The 18,004-nt window shown below is 44.3% G+C and overlaps 3 protein-coding genes across 3 annotated transcripts; all 3 read right to left on the bottom strand.

Annotated features, from left to right (window-relative positions):
- Positions 1–3,422: 3,422 nt before the first annotated feature.
- LOC115547515 (beta-1,3-galactosyltransferase 2-like) lies at positions 3,423–5,796 on the bottom strand. Its single transcript, XM_030361815.1, has 2 exons — positions 5,740–5,796; positions 3,423–5,290 (listed from the first exon to the last, which is right to left on the bottom strand). Exons 1-2 carry the CDS (start codon positions 5,760–5,762, stop codon positions 4,222–4,224), a joined length of 1,092 nt encoding a protein of 363 aa, XP_030217675.1. The 5' UTR covers positions 5,763–5,796; the 3' UTR covers positions 3,423–4,221.
- Positions 5,797–11,895: 6,099 nt separating this feature from the next.
- On the bottom strand, positions 11,896–12,464 carry LOC115547537 (calmodulin-alpha-like). Its single transcript, XM_030361848.1, has one exon. The coding sequence runs from the start codon at positions 12,353–12,355 to the stop codon at positions 11,915–11,917; it is 441 nt and encodes a 146-aa protein (XP_030217708.1). The 5' UTR covers positions 12,356–12,464; the 3' UTR covers positions 11,896–11,914.
- A 448-nt stretch (positions 12,465–12,912) lies between these two features.
- On the bottom strand, positions 12,913–15,553 carry LOC115547513 (beta-1,3-galactosyltransferase 2-like). Its single transcript, XM_030361813.1, has 2 exons — positions 15,464–15,553; positions 12,913–14,040 (listed from the first exon to the last, which is right to left on the bottom strand). Exons 1-2 carry the CDS (start codon positions 15,514–15,516, stop codon positions 12,981–12,983), a joined length of 1,113 nt encoding a protein of 370 aa, XP_030217673.1. The 5' UTR covers positions 15,517–15,553; the 3' UTR covers positions 12,913–12,980.
- Between the last annotated feature and the right edge of the window lie 2,451 nt (positions 15,554–18,004).

The following is an 18,004-nucleotide window of genomic DNA, read 5'->3' on the forward strand; positions in this document are numbered from 1 at the left end:
CCCGTTTCAGGTAGCTGGTTTTGAGGCAACCCCGCGTTTGTTCGCTCTGAGTTAGTGGAAACTCTGGGTTTTCCGTTTCAGGTAGCAGGTTCAGCGCAACCGAGAGTTAGTTGCTGATCATTTTTATTCACGAGCGCTATCGTTTTTCAGCGCAATCTATCATTTATTTAGACCACCTTCATGCATGCTTTAAGTTTATTTTTATTTTTTTCATCGCAATTAACGCATGTGCAGAATGATCCGCCCCGTGCATCCCACCCGCTCTTTACTACAGTCACTTCAACGTTGTGGCTTTCCCATGATCAGAGTAGCTGACTAACCACGGACCTATAACTGCTGCAAGTCAAGAAACTCATTTTAAGAATGCAAGGCAGAAAAGACCCTGGTAGGCCTACTGCTTTTAACCAGATGCTGTTCTTCTCTACATGCACATGCTCAGCATAATCGTCTGCATTGTTCACTGAAGTAAAACCCTTTGAGTAAACTGTTCAACAAAATAACTTGTCCCACCACAGCTCGTGTTCTAATAAAGACAATCTACTTATTATGAGGATTTTTTTATTTTCTGAAAGCACAAAAAAAAAAAAGTCATTTATATTGGGTATGTTTTTAGAGCAGGGAACAGTATCCCAGTTTGCACCTCACCCACTTATAACTTATGTTCCAAAATTTGGATCTCCAAAGCATCCTTTTGCATCTTTTGAATTGTTACAATTGCATGGAGGTTGGTGAGGGCATCTGGTTCAAGTGGGCGATGACGCCATCAGTAACTGGAAGAAGATGATTAGACAGTGCAATTATTACTTGAGCCAGAATATTGCCCCATCTAATTTGCAACGCGCTGGGTTGCGTGTACATATTTAATTATTTTGAATAACCAACCTCTTATACTGTAAAGGCACTTCTATCCTGGGGGGTGGGGGGGATCAGAGGAGCTCCCCACAGGGATGCCCTCAGCCACAGGACGCATACTCTGTTGGCTGAGGGCCATCTCCTCAGCCTCTGTGAGGGCTGCAGGTGGTGGACCCCCTCCAGTCTGCCGGGCCTCTGCTTTTTTTCGATTTGCTAACATGGAGGAAAATGTTACCCTAATATTCAGTAAGCGCTATTTTGAAGACACATATATATTTATAATGCATTTTGCCTAGGTGTAGCCTTCTAATATATCTAAATCCTATTAAATATTGGCAGCGTTGGGGTTGCGTAAATTTACACACACACACACACACACACACAATTTACATATTGAATAAGTGAAAGATATTAAACTTTCCTCTTATTTTATTTTATTTACTAATTTATTTGACTCACACATTGACTTGTACAGCTATTTCCTGCCAAGCTCTCTCTCGCGCTCTCGCTGCCGCGGCGGTATTGCTTTTTTTTGTTAAAATGGGTAACTGCTCGGCATACACGTTCATTAGAATTTCCAATTCCGTGGGGGAAAAGTAAGTGGATCTACGCTTTTGGTCCATGTTTGATCATGTTATCAGAGATCCATTGATGATGGCTCTTCATAGTCAACAGGCACGCCCTCAACCCAGAGTGAACATACTCAGAGTTGATTAACCCAACGCTGATCACCTGTTCTGAAACCGAAAACCCAGAGTTGCTTTTCAACCCTGAACTCTGAGTCAACCAACTCAGAGCGCAGGATTAAACTCAGAGTAGGTTAAACCAGCTACCTGAAACAGGCCTCTGTTGTTGTTTGAGGCGAGATCCCAAACAAACGGAGCCAGCTCGCACCTCCCTTCCGTGGTTCGTGCATCCAGTAAAAACTATCATGAATGAACGCGCAAAACCCCACAACACCCACTTCTTGTCGGGGATTGGTTGGAATACTATTTGTTTTGGTTTTGAGTGGTTGGTAGTTCCATTGGTTATTGTGTCCGATCTTGAAGCATAGGCTGCCTACAGAGATACTTTTTTGACAGCCTGCTTATGGGTTGGGAAGCAAGCTGATCATGAGGAAAGATGATCAGATGAATTTGATCATTTATGTTTCGGCCTAGAATTGCTGATACAACCTTTAAGAAGAACAGTAGATGTGCTTGCAGTAGCAACCACACTAATGAATTGGTCAAACATCAATAAATGAGGGCATACATGTGGGAAAATGTTAATGAATAGACAAATAATGGAGTTATCTTAGTATATCTGTAGTTTGGAGCCTAAGCCACCACTTGACAAAATATCATAATTATAAGAGAATGAAAGATCTACTGATACTTTCTCAAAAATGTATATAAGTAATAGCTTTGCACATACTTGCCACTGGGGATGTAACAATAACAAGAACTGTCATGATCTGAACTGCCCACTCATTTGCGTTTCTCCATTCTTAACCTTCCACAGTCTTAACATTCCCCATTGTGGTCAAGTAGTCTGCCCTATGGTCATATTCTACATCTGTTGATGTTTTAACTCGAATTATTCCACCAGTATATCAGATGCAGATATGGCTAGTGGTGCACCAGTGATTAACAGTGTTGAGTTTCTGTTAAAAAACAACATTTGAGTTAAAATTGCAAGAGGAGTTCAATAGCCATGACAGGCCTAGACAGACCGGACATAAACATTATCCAACAAAGAAAGGATAGGGGGAAAACCTACAACAGAATTTTCTCCCGAGCATGGTTAGAGAAGAAAAAAAAGCTATGTGGTTGCTCATAGAAGAACACCGTTTTTTGTTTCCCATGTATACTTTTTCGATCAAGTGTGTGCACAGGACAAGGGGATTTATGGACAACGGGTGTGTGAGATTCACTTAAGTGGTCTTCTCTGACGCAACTTTTTTCTGTTAGGTTCTCAGTCTCAGTGGATAGTTTCCTCTCCATATAAACTATTTTGAGAGGTTCTGCTTGACAGTTTTGTTACATTAAAAAGGTAGCCATAGACTACTGACAGCAGCTATTCAATACCCCTATCAGCGGGCCACATATGAATTTTGGCCAAGAATCCATGCCAAACAATATTCATTGGCAAAATTTAGTAATAACTCAACATTTAAAATGTATTTGTTTTATGTGTACAATCTTCTTCTCTTTATATGATAAAGATGTACAAAGGTACAGAGGTACAAATAGCAGTTTCTATAAATTCCGCCTGAAAACCTGCAGTTTTCTGATGTAGATACTGCCTCGGTAGTCTATTTATGTCACCAAGAAAGTGCTAGAGATTAGGCTGTTTATACAGAATGATGGAAATGAAGATGAGGAAGTTACTACATAATCTTTTTTTTAATTTATTTGAAGTGAATTTTCCAACAAAACAAAACTTCTGGTTTGTTTTCTGTGTTCTTTTCAATCTCATTATCTAAACTATTAAAACAGACATCCAAAAGATACATTATTCAACATATGCACACATGTTTGACAAATGTTTTCTTAAAGTTGGAGAAGATATCTGAATCGAAACACTACTTACGATACTTTGCTCTTTTACTGGTATTGCTTAAACAGACATTAATAGTCATACGAAGACATAACGCAAAATCAGATTGTTGGGGGTCATCTGTCAAAAAAATAAGAAAATATGCAGGGATCAAATTCGTCATTGTACCATTGATCATAAAACTCATAACACTATTTGTTGTACGGTCAAAAAACGTTAAGACCAGTTTTCTCAGTCTCGCTGTTGAAGCTTATACCACGGTTCGCTTTTGTAGGGCAGGATGGTTCATAATGGTCACATGAAATCTATGGAAGACATCAATACCGCAACATCAATATATCTATGCTCCCAATGCCTGGACTGCAAGGGTCATTGGCTTTATTTCTCACATGCTACGTCAACCAAGGCTGACCCAATGTTAAGGAGCCGTTGAAAGATAGATTTTGCAGATTACATAGCACAGCTCCCTCATCTCCTGATTTAAAAGTTACATAGTTCCTGTGTTGATTTTTTTTTTTTAAACACTGCCCTGTAAGGTGACCTTGAGTGCTATGAAAGGCACGCTGAAATAAAATGTATTATTATTATTATTATTATATTTACAAAATATATACAAAATAATGTTTGACATACAAATATACTTTTTAAAATATAAGACAGCCAATACATCCGGGAAAGTCATGAGTTTAATCAAAATAATAATAGTCAGCATTAACTAAGTGATTATTAATTGTGAAGAATTTATTTATTGTTGTTTGTAAGGTATTATAAGTCAAGTTTTACGTCTGTTTAACTTATCCACTAAACGGCCGTGTAGATGCTCATGTCCTAACAGGCCGGGCCAGGCCCCTTTAATGATGTCCAGTAGTTTATCAGTTGATCTGGAGTTTGGAGGATGGCACAGATGGATTTGGCCAAATGACAATAATCGAATTCATACATGTAGAGTCTGAAGTGAAAGCGTTCTGGGGGCGGAGTGAAGTCGATTCCTAATGTTTTCATGCACACCCCAATATAGGCATCTTCCACGTAAAAGGGAGTGACCCTTTTAGAGATCTCCATAAGCCTTCTGGGCATATCAAGGGAGAAGACGTAGCCCATGCCCACGAGGTGGGTTGGAAACTTGTTCTCACGGTAGCTATCCTCAGACACGTACCACTGGCTGTTCTTTTCGCGAACAACAGGACTTTCATACTTGAGCCTGCCGGTCATGTATATCGTGGTAGGGGTGCCGGGGGTCTTTAACATGCTCACAAGGTTCTCCACATTCAGGAACATGTCTGAGTCGATCTTCATGGCGTAGGGTACCTTAGGGCACCGAGAGGCCAGCCAGTCCATCATCACCATGGTCTTGATGGTCAGATTGTGGTAGCTGTCTATGAAGTCGCTCTGGATCAGGTCGTGGTACAGCCGGTTCTCCGTGCGTACCTTCCGCTGCAGGACTTTGATGTTGCTACTATTTTTAGGTACGCCCAGGAGGAAGACGGTCTGGATGAGCTCCCCTTGGATGAGAGTCTCGTTGCCCCATGTCCTACGGATGGCGTCCCGGGCTATCCAGTTGCCGGGGGCCACGGGAACAATCAGAACCAGGTACGGATGGATGGACCTACACAGCTCGGTGTCGTCCAGGATAAAATGGTAGTTCCCCGGATAAATCATGGAGAGGCGCAATGGGTCATTCCGAGGGAGGGCCTTTTGAAACTTGGCAGGTCCATCAGCAGATCTCTTGTACATCTGATATCTCGATAGGATGGATGAAAATAGGGCAGTGTGTTTGTTCAACAACAAGCTGATTGGAATGGTCAGCAGACTGAGAAGCAGGAGACACTTGAAGGTTGTCTTTAGGAAATCTCTTCTCGGATTAATGGGAGTGCCCAAAACTTTGTAAATTAGGTTCCTGTGAGGAAATAAAAGGAATTAATATAAACCTGTCTTGGTTACCCTTAGTGTGAGGTGAAAGATTACAATTACAATTAGGGCATTTGGCAGACACTTTTATCCAAATGGGACTAACATCAGTTAATACACACATTGACACACCGACGGCAGAGTCAACCATGCAAGGCGACAGCCAGCTCGTCAGGAGCAGTTAGGGTTTAGTGTCTTGCTCAGGGACACATCAACACCTAGCTAGGAGGAGCTGGGGATTGAACTAGCAACCTGTTACGGTTACAAGACAACTGCTCTACCTCCTGAGCTAAGCCGACCCAAAGATAACTTAAATAAAAATATAATTGGAATACTATTGCACCAAATGACTCAAAAAGATAACAGTAAAAAGATGCAAATGATATACAGTATTTATATTATTTATTGCCAGGGAGGTAATAAGAAAACTTTACAGACCTCGCAGCTGAAGCACCCTTCATCTCTGTGATGAGACCAAAAACCCTGACCGTACGTGGCAGCCATTCCTTTATAGCTACGTACATAACAGGTTTTACCTGTGTAAAAGGAAACACCTGCTTGGTCAGGTCAAAAGTTCTAAATTCCGTTTGCCTGTTTTTTATGCAGTTAACTGCTCCTGCATATTTTCATCTACAGAAACCATTCAACTATCAAAACGTCCATTTCTTTAACGACATGATGATCATCATGATCTCTTGGCGTTTTTCAATTCAAACTATTCAAACTATTTAAACTATTACTCTTTTTCTACTTCTTTTTTCTTCAATGGGCGGACGGCTCTGCACATCTAATGTGCAGCCAATACTTTATAGCACTTGACGGGTTTTACATGTGTAGCAGAAAATAACTTCTTGGTCAGGAGTCCACATGGGCGGATGGCTCTGCTGTCCGCCCATAATCCCCGGCAAACAATATTCATTGGCAAAATTGAGTAATAAATCAAAATTGACAGATATTTATTTTATGTTTACAATCTTCCTCTCTTTATAAGATAATGAGGTACAAACAAAGATACAAAGGTACAAATAGCATAGAAATCTTCAAATTTCACCTGAAGTTTCTGATGCAGACACTGCCATGGTAGTTTATTTATGTCACCAAGAAAGCGATTTGGCTGTTTATACAAAATGATGGAAATTAAGATGAGGATCTTACTACATAATCTCTAATGAATTTATTTGAAGTGAAATTTCAAGCAGAACAAAACTTCTGATTTGTTTTCTGTGTTCGATTTAATCTCATTATCTAAACTATGAACACATAAAGACATCTAAAATATATATTATTAAACATATCGTGGCGACCCGGCCACAGGAATGTCTATATTATTCAGGATTCACCATAAGCCCAGGTTCGTTCACAGCCAGAAGAGGCATTTGCGTGAACTCCCGGTCCAGGAGGTATTATCTCAGCTTGTCGAGGAACCATTTGATGCCAGGGCCTCCTTCTCCATGTTGGAGTAGTTTTTCTCATTGGAGAGGAGCTTCCTACTAATGTAGGTTACTGGGTGTTCCTCTCCCGCCCGGACCTGTGAGAGTACCGCTCCCAGACCCACTTTGGACACATCGGTGTGGACTACTCGGGGCAGAGAAAAATCTGGGGTTATCAGGACGGGTTCCGAGCAGAGGGCTCGTTGAAGGTTACCGAAGGCCCTCTCTGCTGCCTCCGACCAGGTTCCCCGGTCAGGCAGGGCTTTTTCGGGTCAGATCATTCAGGGGGCTGGCCAGAGTGGCGAAGCCGGGGATGAATCTCTGGTATTTCACCTGTTTCTTGGTGGTTGGGCGGGGCCAGTACCGGATGGCGGCGACCTTGCTCTCCTGTCGTCGGACGTTCCCCCGTCCGACTTGGTAACACAGGTACGATGTCTCCTCCAGACCCAAGCGGCACTTGGCTGGGTTGGCCATGAGTCCGGCCTTCCTCAACTCCCCCAGCACCACCCGCAGCTGTCGGAGGTGGACATCCCAGCTGGCGCTGTGGATTATAATGTCGTCGCTGCGTACGCCTGGTGAGGCCGAAGGAGTTGGTCCATCATCCTCTGGAACGTAGCGGGTGCGCCATGGACGCCGAATGGAAGGACCGTATATTGATATAGACCCCCCGGGGTCACAAACGCCATCTTCTCCCGAGCGGTTCTGGTGAGCGGCACCTGCCAGTACCCCTTGGTGAGGTCCAGGGTGGTGAGGTAGCGGGGGTTTGGGGACCAGGACGATTGGACTAGACCAGGCACTGTGTGACTCCTCGATGACTCGGAGTTGGAGCATTCTGGCGACCTCCTCCTGGATAACGTTCTTCCGGGCTCCCACCCGGTAGGGGGGAACGCGCACCGTGACGCCGGGCGCCGTCTTAATGACGTGTTGTGCGACCTTGGTTCTCCCGGGTACTTCTGAGAAGACATCCTGGTGCTGTAGGATGACTTCCTCGAGGTCCTGCTTCTGGGCTGGGCCAAGGTCTTCTCCCACGGGAACCAACGGTATGTCGTGTCGGGCGGCCAGAACCAGGGATGCCGGTGCCGGTGGGGTAGCTCCACTCCGCCACTGCTTCAGCAGGTTGATGTGATAGAGTTGGGTGGATTTGCGCCTCCCGGGCTGCCGTACCCTGTAGTTCACCTCCCCCACCCTGTCGACCACCTCATCGGGCCCCTGCTACTTGGCCAAAAACTTGCATTCTGCAGTTGGTATGAGGACCAGGACCAAGGCGCCGGGCCGAAATATGCGCAGCTGGGCTCCCCGGTTGTAGACCCGTGCTGTAAACACCCCTCGGGGGCTTCGCACTACCACCTGGCAGGTCTCATACGTGTCCCCGTGTACACAGGCGACCTCTATGGGCTCCCCCGCCGTCCCCCAGCTAGGTCGGGCGCAGGAGGGTCACGATACTGCCGGTATCCAGGAAGGCCTGAGTGTCCTTACTCCTTACCCGCACCGGGAGTGTTTGGGCCCCGGGCTTCTGATGTGGCCAACAGGTGGTCAGGAGACGTAGCCCTGACCGTCCCTCGTCGCCGGACCAGCTCGTCTACTGTGTCTGGGTGGTTGTTGGCAAGGGTTCTGCGGGCGTCTGGCGGGAGCTGACGGATGGTATTGTCTATTAAAACCCGATCCAGGAGGCTGGGAGATTTGAGTCCACACGGCGCCTCGGATGTCTAATCGTCATTCGTGGAAGCGCTGGGCCCTGGCGGCGAGGCTATGGCCATAGTATGCCAATATCGCCTGCTTCAACGCCGGGTATTGACTGGCCTGCTCCGGTGCCAGATCTTGGCTAGTCTGCTGTGCGGGTATGGTGAGGAAGGGGGACAGGATGTGGGCCCACTGGTCCTGCGGCCAGCTCTCCCAACGTACCGTCCTTTAGAAGACCTCCAGGTAGGCCTCCATGTCTTCATCTGGACCATGTTTGGTGAGGGGTCTGGTGGGCGTGGAGGTCGGGGGGAGGTCGGGGGTTTGCGAACTGCCTGCTGGGTGAGGCGTAGTACCGCCTCCCGGAGAAGAACGAGGCTCTCGTGGTGTCTCTCTGGGTGGCGGCTCTTACGTAGGAAGGGGGCACAGTTGAAGAATCCCATCAGAGCATAGCTAAGATTTTGTGGACCTGAGCTGCCGGTCAAAGCCGCCCGGCCACCCGCATTCCGGCTGCATTCCGGCTGCATTCCGGCTGCTCCGGCGGTTGTACTCCGGGAGCTGAACTGCTGCCGAAGCTGGCAGGTCCGCATGGGGTAGGTCTCGGCGGCAGTCCGGCAGCTCCGGTGTAGGGAGCAAGGCGGGAAGTCCGGCAGCTCAGCTCCCGGAGTACAATCCCTTTCTCCTCCATGTCGCAGTTCATGGACTTCAGAGAGTCAAGGCCAAAGTTCCTTTCCCCCAATTACTCTCAACCATGGCCGAGATATCCCCCACTACGAGTCTTTACTTGTTGTGGAAGTGCCAGAGATGTCAGACGCAGTCTTTATGATTCATAATATCATCCGAGGCGCACATAGCTTCTGGCCGTGATATTAGATATAATATTGTACAAATATTAGTGCTGTCAGTTAAACATGTTATTAACGGCGTTAACGCAAAACAATTTTAACGGCGTTAATTCTTTTATCGCGCGATTAACGCAATTATTATTTTTTATTATTTTATTTTTATTTTATTTGGCTCAAAACAAAGAAGCAGTAGCCTGACTGCTATGTTCAAGGCAGTATGTTTGTATATTCATCGTTTAATTGCACTCTAGGCTTTCTTTTTGTATCGTCCTGTTTTGATCAGTATATGGCAATGTTGTTATCAATAAAAAAAATTTGCACAAGGCAAGCCGATGCACTTCTCCATGTTGATAAGAGCATTCAAATGAGAAAAACTAATGGGACAATGAAATCAAGGGATATTTAGTATAGAAAAAAAATTGCGAGTTAACTATGACATTAATGTGATTAATCGCAATTAAATATTTGAATCGCTTGACAGCACTAATAAATACCCATACATAATATTAGTATTTTTATATTATATTATACAGTATGATATAGATATAGAGCTCCAGGAGTCCGCAAACGGCAACAATCCCTTCTCCTCCATGCTGTGGTTCAGTCTGACAGCTCATTTGTCAATGGGCAGCAGCTCATTTGCATTAAAGCTACAGACACCAGAAACAGCGCATTCTGAAGGGGCTGAAACAGAGGGGAAGCGGTAGGCAAGATTTTTTTTCCTAAAAGCTATTTCCAGCAAACAGCTTCAGAAACATGTTTTCTGGAACTAAAATACTATGTTTACTTGTTGGGAAAACACCACAATATTTCTCCTTTAAATCTATATTCTCATTTCAAGTTCACAGTGATTTTGACAGAGCTGCTGAGAAAGTAATCCATGAAAGATCCATATGCAGAATGTTGCCAATGAGGAGGTCTTCATGGGAGTTTGGTTAATTAGGTGACTTAATTGTTCAATTAGTGGATTGAAGATTTTTCTGATTGAAGATTTTTAACCCAATGTCTTTTCATTACTAGGTATGTGGTGTTTAAATAGTTCTGCTCATATAGGCATTAGGCTCTTTCGTAGCATTTGCTTAGTTAGCCTTGGACTAGGTGGTTAATAATATAATCATAAATTGAACTAATTGTTAAACAAGTCTCAAATTATAACAATGTTTCCAATAGCTATGCCGTAGCAACATTACTTTTGATGTTTGCAGGCTTCGGCGGGGAACCAGCTCCCTGGTTCCCCGCCCGGGGCTAACTTTCCTCGGTCGTAGAGCCGGTTCCTCAGGACCTGTCGTCCCATGCAGGCATCATACTTCAGACTGCTGTCAGCCAGCCAAGAATATCTCAAATAACTCTTATTCAGGCCGTTTTATTCTGTCTCTGTTCTTCTCTGATTGGTTAATCACATGCGGGGTCTGGCTGTGGTTGGATGCTATAAGACACTTCACCATTCTTAGTCAATGGGAAGGAATGTATTTCATTGTCGTGATAAAAATTGCAGATTTTTTTTTTCCTGTTAGGCTCTCAGTGGCTATTTCATCTCCATGTTAAGTATTTTGAGAGGTTCTTCTTGACAGTTTTGTTACATTAAAAAAGTATTATTGATTGCAAATGAATGAGTTTTTAGCCATAGACTACTGAGGGCGGCCGTTCAATCCCCCTTACAAGGGGCCACATATGAATTTTGGCCAATAATCCACGCCTTACAATACTAATTGGCAAAATTGAGTAATAACTCAAATTGTACAGACATTTGTTTGATGTGTACAATTTTTCTCTCTTTATTTTAAGAGGTACAAACAAAGTTACAAATAGTACCGTTAATTACCGCCCGAAAACTGAAAAGTATCTGCAGTTCCGTGATGCAGATACTGCCTTTGTAGTCAGGGGCGGTTCTGGGCACGGGCGACCCGGGAAGCCGCCCAGAGCACCATTATTTCATGATATGTGGGGGGCTCCACGAGCAATAAAAGAAAAATAAACATTTGTGCCTCAAAGCGGTTTTCTATGATGTCTTATAACGTTGTGTGGGGAATTGGTAGACTGGCGCCCCCTCTGGCTGCAGGCGCACCTGCTTGTTGAGAACCCCCCCCCCCCCATCTCGGAGGGAGCCTCGCCCGGGGCGTAACTGGACGTAGAACCGCCACTGTTGGCAGTCTGGTCACCAAGGAAGTGATAGAGATTAGGCTGTTTAGACAAAATGATGGAATGATGATGAGGATGTTACTAAATGTTATTACTATCTTTGTTAATTTATTTTAAGTGAATTTTCCAGCAAAAGAAAACTTCTGGTTGTTTTTCTGATTTATTTTTAATCTCATTATCTAGACATCCAAAATATATATAATGAATCATATACACACATATTTGAAAAATGCTTTCTTAATGTTGGAAAAGGTTCCGAATTGAAACACTACTTACTATACTCTACTATTGCTCTTTCACTGGTATTGCCTAAACCGACATTAATATTAATACAAAGGCAGGGTACAGAATCTGTTCATTTGGGGTCATATGTCGAAAAAATGAGAATATGCAATGATCAAATTTGTCATTGAATCATTTTTCATAAAACGAACTATAACACTATTTGTTGTACGCCAAAGAACAATAAGACTAGTTTTCTCAGTGTCGCTGTTGATGCTGATACCGCGTGTACCGCTGCCGCTACCGTTTGCCGCTCTTGTCAAACACTCGGAAGGCCTCCCTGATCTCCTCCTCGCTGTCTGTGTCCTTCATCTTCCTCGCCATCATGGTCAGGAACTCTGGGAAGTCGATGGTGCCGTTGCCGTCGGCATCCACCTCGTTGATCATGTCCTGCAGCTCGGTCTCCCTGGGGTTCTGGCCCAGAGAGTGCATCACGGTGCCCAGCTCCTTGGTGGTGATGGTGCCGTCGCCGTCCTTATCGACAAGGGAGAAGGCCTCCTTGAACTCAGCAATCTGCTCTTCTGTTAGTTGGTCAGCCATGTCTGTTTGCGCAGGTAGTGCTCTTCCAGCCGGTTCCTCTTCCTGCTGGTGACGTACATCGCCCTCTTTGGCCGGCTTGGCTTTTGGTCCCATCTTCCAGACTGCCCCCTGTTGAGGCGCTCCGGTTTCTTCTGACACCATTTTTTACCAGGATGAGCCTTGCGGCGGTGGAAGGATTGGAGGCAGTATGAACGATGTTAGTAAGGCCGTTGGCCTGAATTCATTCCGGTACCAAAGAAATGTCCATCAGGAGGCAAAAAAAATGAATAATGAATAAACACAAAAAAAACCAATCAATAATTCTAAATAACTTTCAATAATCAAAAGAAACAACAGTCCTCCCCTATTCGTCTAAAACCCATCCTTACCCTCTTTGTAGGGCAGAATGGTTCATAATGGTCACATGAAATCCATGGAAGACATCTATGACGCTACATCAATACATCTATTGTCACAATGCCTGGACTGCAATGTTCATTGGCTGCATTTCTCGAATACTACGTCAACCAAGGCTGACCCAATGTTAAGAAGCCGTTGAAGGATAGATGTCGCAGATAAGATACCACAGCTTGCTCATCTCCTGACTTAAAAGTTACATATTTATAAATAAAATAATGTTTGATACACAAATATACTTTTTAAATTTTATGATAGCCAATACATTCGGGAAAGTCATACGTTTAATCCAAAGAATATAGTTTAGCATTAACTAAGTGATTATTTATTGTTGTATGCAAGTTACAACAGCCATGCAGGCGTTCATGTCCTAACAGGCCGGGCCAGGCCCCTTTAATGATGTCCAGTAGTTTATCAGTTGTGCTGGAGTTTTGAGGATGGCACAGATGGATTTGGCCAACTGACAACGATTGAATTCAAACATGTAGAGTCTGAAGTGATTGCGTTCTGGGGGCGGAGTGAAGTCGATTCCTAATGTTTTCATGCACACTCCAATATAGGCATCTTCCACGTAAAAGGGAGTGACCCTTTTAGAGATCTCCACAAGCCTTCTGGGCATATCAAGGGAGAAGATGTAGCCCATACCCACGGCGTAGGTTGGAAACTCGTTCTCACGGTAGCTATCCTCAGACACGTACCACTGGCTGTCCTTTTCGCGAACAACAGGACTTTCATTCTTGAGCCTGCCGGTAATGTATATCGTGGTCGGGGTGCCGGGGGTCTTTAACATGCTCACAAGGTTCTCCACATTCAGGAACATGTCTGAGTCGATCTTCATGGCGTAGGGCACCATAGGGCACCGGGAGGCCAGCCAGTCCATAATCACCATGGTCTTGATGGTCAGATTGTGGTAGCTGTCTATGAAGTCGCTCTGGATCAGGTCGTGGTACAGCCGGTTCTCCGTGCGTACCTTCCGCTGCAGGACTTCGATGTTGCCACTATTGGGTATGCCCAGGAGGAAGACTGTCTGGATGAGCTCCCCTTGGATGTGAGTCTCGTTGCCCCATGTTCTACGGATGGCGTCCCGGGCTTTCCAGTTGCCGGGGGCCACGGGAACAATCAGAACCAGGTACGGATGGATGGACCTACACAGCTCGGTGTCGTCCAGGATAAAATGGTAGTTCCCCGGATAAATCATGTTGTGCTGAGTGGAGAGGCGCAACGGGTCATTCCGAGGAAGGGGGAGGGCCTTTTGAAACTTGGCAGGTCCATCAGCAGATCTCTTGTACATCTGATATCTCGATAGAGGGGATGGAAATGGGACCAATATGAAGCCGATTGGAATGGTCAGCAGACTGAGAAGCAGGAGACACTTGAAGGTTGTCTTTAGGAAAGCTTTTCTCGGATAGTTGGGAGTGCCCACCACTTCTCTGTGAAAAGGAGACGGACAAAGTGTAAGTTAAGTGCCTGTGAGGAAATAACAGGAATTACTATAAACCTGTCTAGGTTAGGCAAGGCAAGGCAACTTTATTTATATAGCACTTTTCATACACAAGGCAGACTCAAAGTGCTTCACATATAAACATTGTCATACAATAAAATAAAATAATAGATAAGTAAAAGAAAACATAGGCAAAGAAATGAGTAAAATAGAAAGTGCAATGCATTTAGATCAGATCAACAGTCTCTCTGGTACCCACGTCGGGACTCCAACCCGACCTAAAGGAACTTGGTACTTTCTCAGGGACTCCAACCCGAATTCTAGTCAATTTCTATTCTAGGCTAGGACTCTATTCTAAGACTCTAACCCAGATTCTAGAACTCTAACCCAGACACACGTCAGAACTCTAATCATTTAGCAAAGGCCTTATTCTGGGACTCCAACCCAGACAGACGTCGGGACTCCAACCCAGACAGACGTCGGGACTCTAACCCAGACAGAACTCAGCTCTGGGACTCCAACCCGACCTAAAGGAACTTGGTCCTTTCTCTGGGACTCCAACCCAGATTCTAGGACTCTAACCCAGACAGAACTTGGGTCTCAAACCCTTATCCTTTCTCTCTGGTATCAGATCATGTATCTTTCTGGTAAAAATAGAAAATAATGGGAAAGTTAAAAGGGCATTTTAGGAATAAAATAGAAAATAAAGGCAAAGTTAAAAAAAAGCTTTTTAGAAAGTGCAATGTATTTAAGATTTAGAAGAAAGCTAAAGCAAACATAAAATACTAGAGCTGTCAAGCGATTAAAATATTTAATCGTGATTAATCGCATTAATGTCATAGTTAACTCTAATTAATCGCGATTAATCACAAATTATTTTTCTATGCTAAATATCCCTTGATTTTTTTGTCCCATAATTCTTCTCATTTTAATTCTCTTATCAACATGGTGAAGTGCATCGGCTTGCCTTGTGCAAATGATTTTTTATTGATAACAACATTGGCCTATACACTGATCAAAACAGGACGATACAAAAAAAGAGCCTATACTGCAATTAAACGACTGCTTTGAACAAATGTCATTTGAACATAGCAGTCAGGCTACTGCTTCTTTGTTTTGAGCCAAAGAAAAAAAAAAAAAAACTTTTTTTTTTTTTATAAAATAATTGCGTAAATCGCGCGATAAAAAAAAATTAACGCCGTAAAATTTGGTTTGCGTTAACGCCGTTAATAACGTGTTTAACTGACAGCTCTATAAAATACCCTTAGTGCGAGGTGAAAGATAACTTAAATAAAAATATAATTGGAATACTATAACACCAAATGACTCCAAAAGATAACAGTAAAAAGATCAAATTATATACAGTATATATGTTAGTTATGACAAGGTAGGTTATAAGTTAGCTTACGGACCTCGCAGCTGAAGCGTCCTTCATCTCTGTGGTGAAACCAAAAAGCTCAACCATACGTGTGCAGTAAATCCATTATAGCTACTTAAAGGGTTTTACCTGTGTAGCAGGAAATACCTGCTTGGTCATGACTCCACCTGTTCATAATTTGTGTGGATGCTACTGCAAGCACATCTACTGTTCTTCATAAGTTTTCTTTATTATGTTTGCCTGTTTTTTGGGCAGTTAATTGCTTCTGCATACCTTCAGCTACGGAAACCGTTTGACTATCAAAACGCTCTTTAAAGGGATACTTCACCGATACAGTATCGGCGTTTTATCATTATAAAATCGCTATTATAATATTAAAAAAAAACAGTCTTCCCTTGGCCCAACTGGCCTCCTTACATTTCTCCTGACCTGACGCCAAATGACGCGTTTGATGTCATGTCAGTAGAAATTTGCTTTCCTGCTAGAAGGGCCGAGAACTACAACCACTGGTTCCGCAAATTTGTAAGCCCTCCAATAAGGAATGAGTGGGGCGGGAGCTCACGTATGAGATGTAAACACAATGTTTGCCATGTTTCTTTACCGCTTAGCTAGAGAACTAGACCGACACAATCCTCCGACCATGGCAGAAGCCAATTTGCAATGGGAAACAGCCGAAGAGGAAACCCGTGTATTGATACTCAGCCATGGTGGAGAGGGAATTTGGGGAAGAAACGTTGGCTTTGACTCTCTGAAGTCGAGATTGAACTGTAACTTCAGATTGATGTGGAAGGACCAGAGACGTCGGAGAACCCGACGCAGTCGTTTATTCATAATATCATCTCAAACTACTCTTTCGGGTTCTCCGACGTCTCTGGTTCTTCCACTTCCACATCAATCTGAAGTAGACTGAACTGTGACATGGAGGAGAGAGGGATTGTTGCCCGCGATTGTGGACCGCGATTGTCTTCCGCCGGAGCCCCGCTGCCCGCGCCAAGGCACCACCATCTCGGCAGCGGGCAGCGGGCAGCAATCCCTTTCTCCTCCATGTCGCGGTGGCGGTGCGCAGTTCCACATCAATCTGAAGTTGCAGTTCAATCTGGAAATCAGAGAGTCAAAGCCAAAGTTTCTTCCCCCAACTCCTTCTACACCATGGCCGAGAATCAATACACGGGTCTTATTTTGCAAACCCGAACCCGCCCGTACCCGAGAATTACATTCCGCACCCGACAAGACCCGCTATAAATTGATACCGACGCCCGACCCGCACCGGAAGGAAAATTAGACACATTAGATTAGTGTATCATGGGGCTTTAGATTGCTATGCAAAAAAAGCACATCATCCACTGTGGACGGTTTGAGTTTACTCCTCTGCTCCTGAATAACATCTCCAGCACCGGAGAAGTTTCGCTCGCAATCGCAAAACCCGCGACCTACCCACGCTGTTCAGGCATCCGACCCGACCAGCACCCATGTCCGACACAGTACCTACATTATTTTTTTCCCCGGTCCACCCGTCGGGTACCCGAAAAGTACCAGAGACGTCCGAGAACCCGACGCAGTCTTTAATTCATAATATCATCCGGAGGCGCACACAGCTTTTGGCCAGGATATTATATATTATATTATATCGATTATATTATATAGACCTATATATTATATAATATAATATTATTTAGTTATAGAGCTCTAGGAGTCCGCAAACGGCAAAAATCACTGCTCCTCCATGCTGCTGTTCACGCTCGACTGCAGGGAGTGAACACTGATTGGCATTGTGGGAGTTGTCATCTTCAATCCGCAAGCGCCAAAAAGTCACTGTCTGCCTTTTCTCGGTCAAGGAGCTACGACATTTTTAATTTATGTTACTATTCGACTAAATATATGACCCACTTTCAATACAGATTCATGTCTCTAACTGGTGAAGTATGCCTCTGACGACATGAGGGCTATCTCTCTGCGTTTTTAAACTTTTTAAACTTTACGCTTTTTCTGCTTTTTGTCAATGGGCGGACGGCAGCGCAGTCCGCCCATTGACTTGAGAGGGGGGAGGGGGGAGTTTGACTTAAGTGGTCTTCTCTGAGGCCCCGTTTACACGAGGACGCTTGCGGGTGAAAACAACGAAATATTTTATCGGAAGTGCCTTTCGTTTAGACGATGACGGCGTTTTTAGGGCATGACGCATAAATCTGAAACCACCCTCCAGAGCGGAAAAGTTGAATACGCTCCGCCGTAGCGTTTCCGTCTACACTGCCAAGACGCAAAACACTGCTCAGATCTGCTCACGTCGCGGACACGTTTATGGCACATACATGTGCCAATAAACAAACATGATAGATTATTTCCATGCGTCGGACCTTCAAGCTGATCTGGCAGCTCTAACAAGCGTACAGGAGTCTTTCCACGAAATGTACAGGATATGTACAGATAGTGTTACTGAACAGAGAAGGATCTTTTTGGTTTTTGCGGACGGATAAGAGAAGAAGGAAGATTCTACGCATGCGCTCAGACATGGCGGTGTTGTGTGATAGTGTATCACAGCACCACCTAGCCGCCTGGCATGCATACCCAATCGAATTCC

The sequence above is a fragment of the Gadus morhua genome, chromosome 7, assembly GCF_902167405.1.
Source record: "Gadus morhua chromosome 7, gadMor3.0, whole genome shotgun sequence".
In the NCBI taxonomy this organism is placed as follows: Eukaryota; Metazoa; Chordata; class Actinopteri; order Gadiformes; family Gadidae; genus Gadus; species Gadus morhua.

Excerpts from the sequence above, each read along its gene's own strand:
- LOC115547515 (XM_030361815.1), bottom strand. The coding sequence starts at position 5,762 with ATGAAGGGTGCTTCAGCTGCGAG. Across the intron at positions 5,291-5,739 it reads AAGGGTGCTTCAGCTGCGAG|GAACCTAATTTACAAAGTTT; the intron begins GTCTGTAAAGTT and ends ATTTCCTCACAG.
- LOC115547537 (XM_030361848.1), bottom strand. The coding sequence starts at position 12,355 with ATGGTGTCAGAAGAAACCGGAGCGCCTCAACAGGGGGCAGTCTGGAAG.
- LOC115547513 (XM_030361813.1), bottom strand. The coding sequence starts at position 15,516 with ATGGTTGAGCTTTTTGGTTTCACCACAGAGATGAAGGACGCTTCAGCT. Across the intron at positions 14,041-15,463 it reads AAGGACGCTTCAGCTGCGAG|AGAAGTGGTGGGCACTCCCA; the intron begins GTCCGTAAGCTA and ends TCCTTTTCACAG.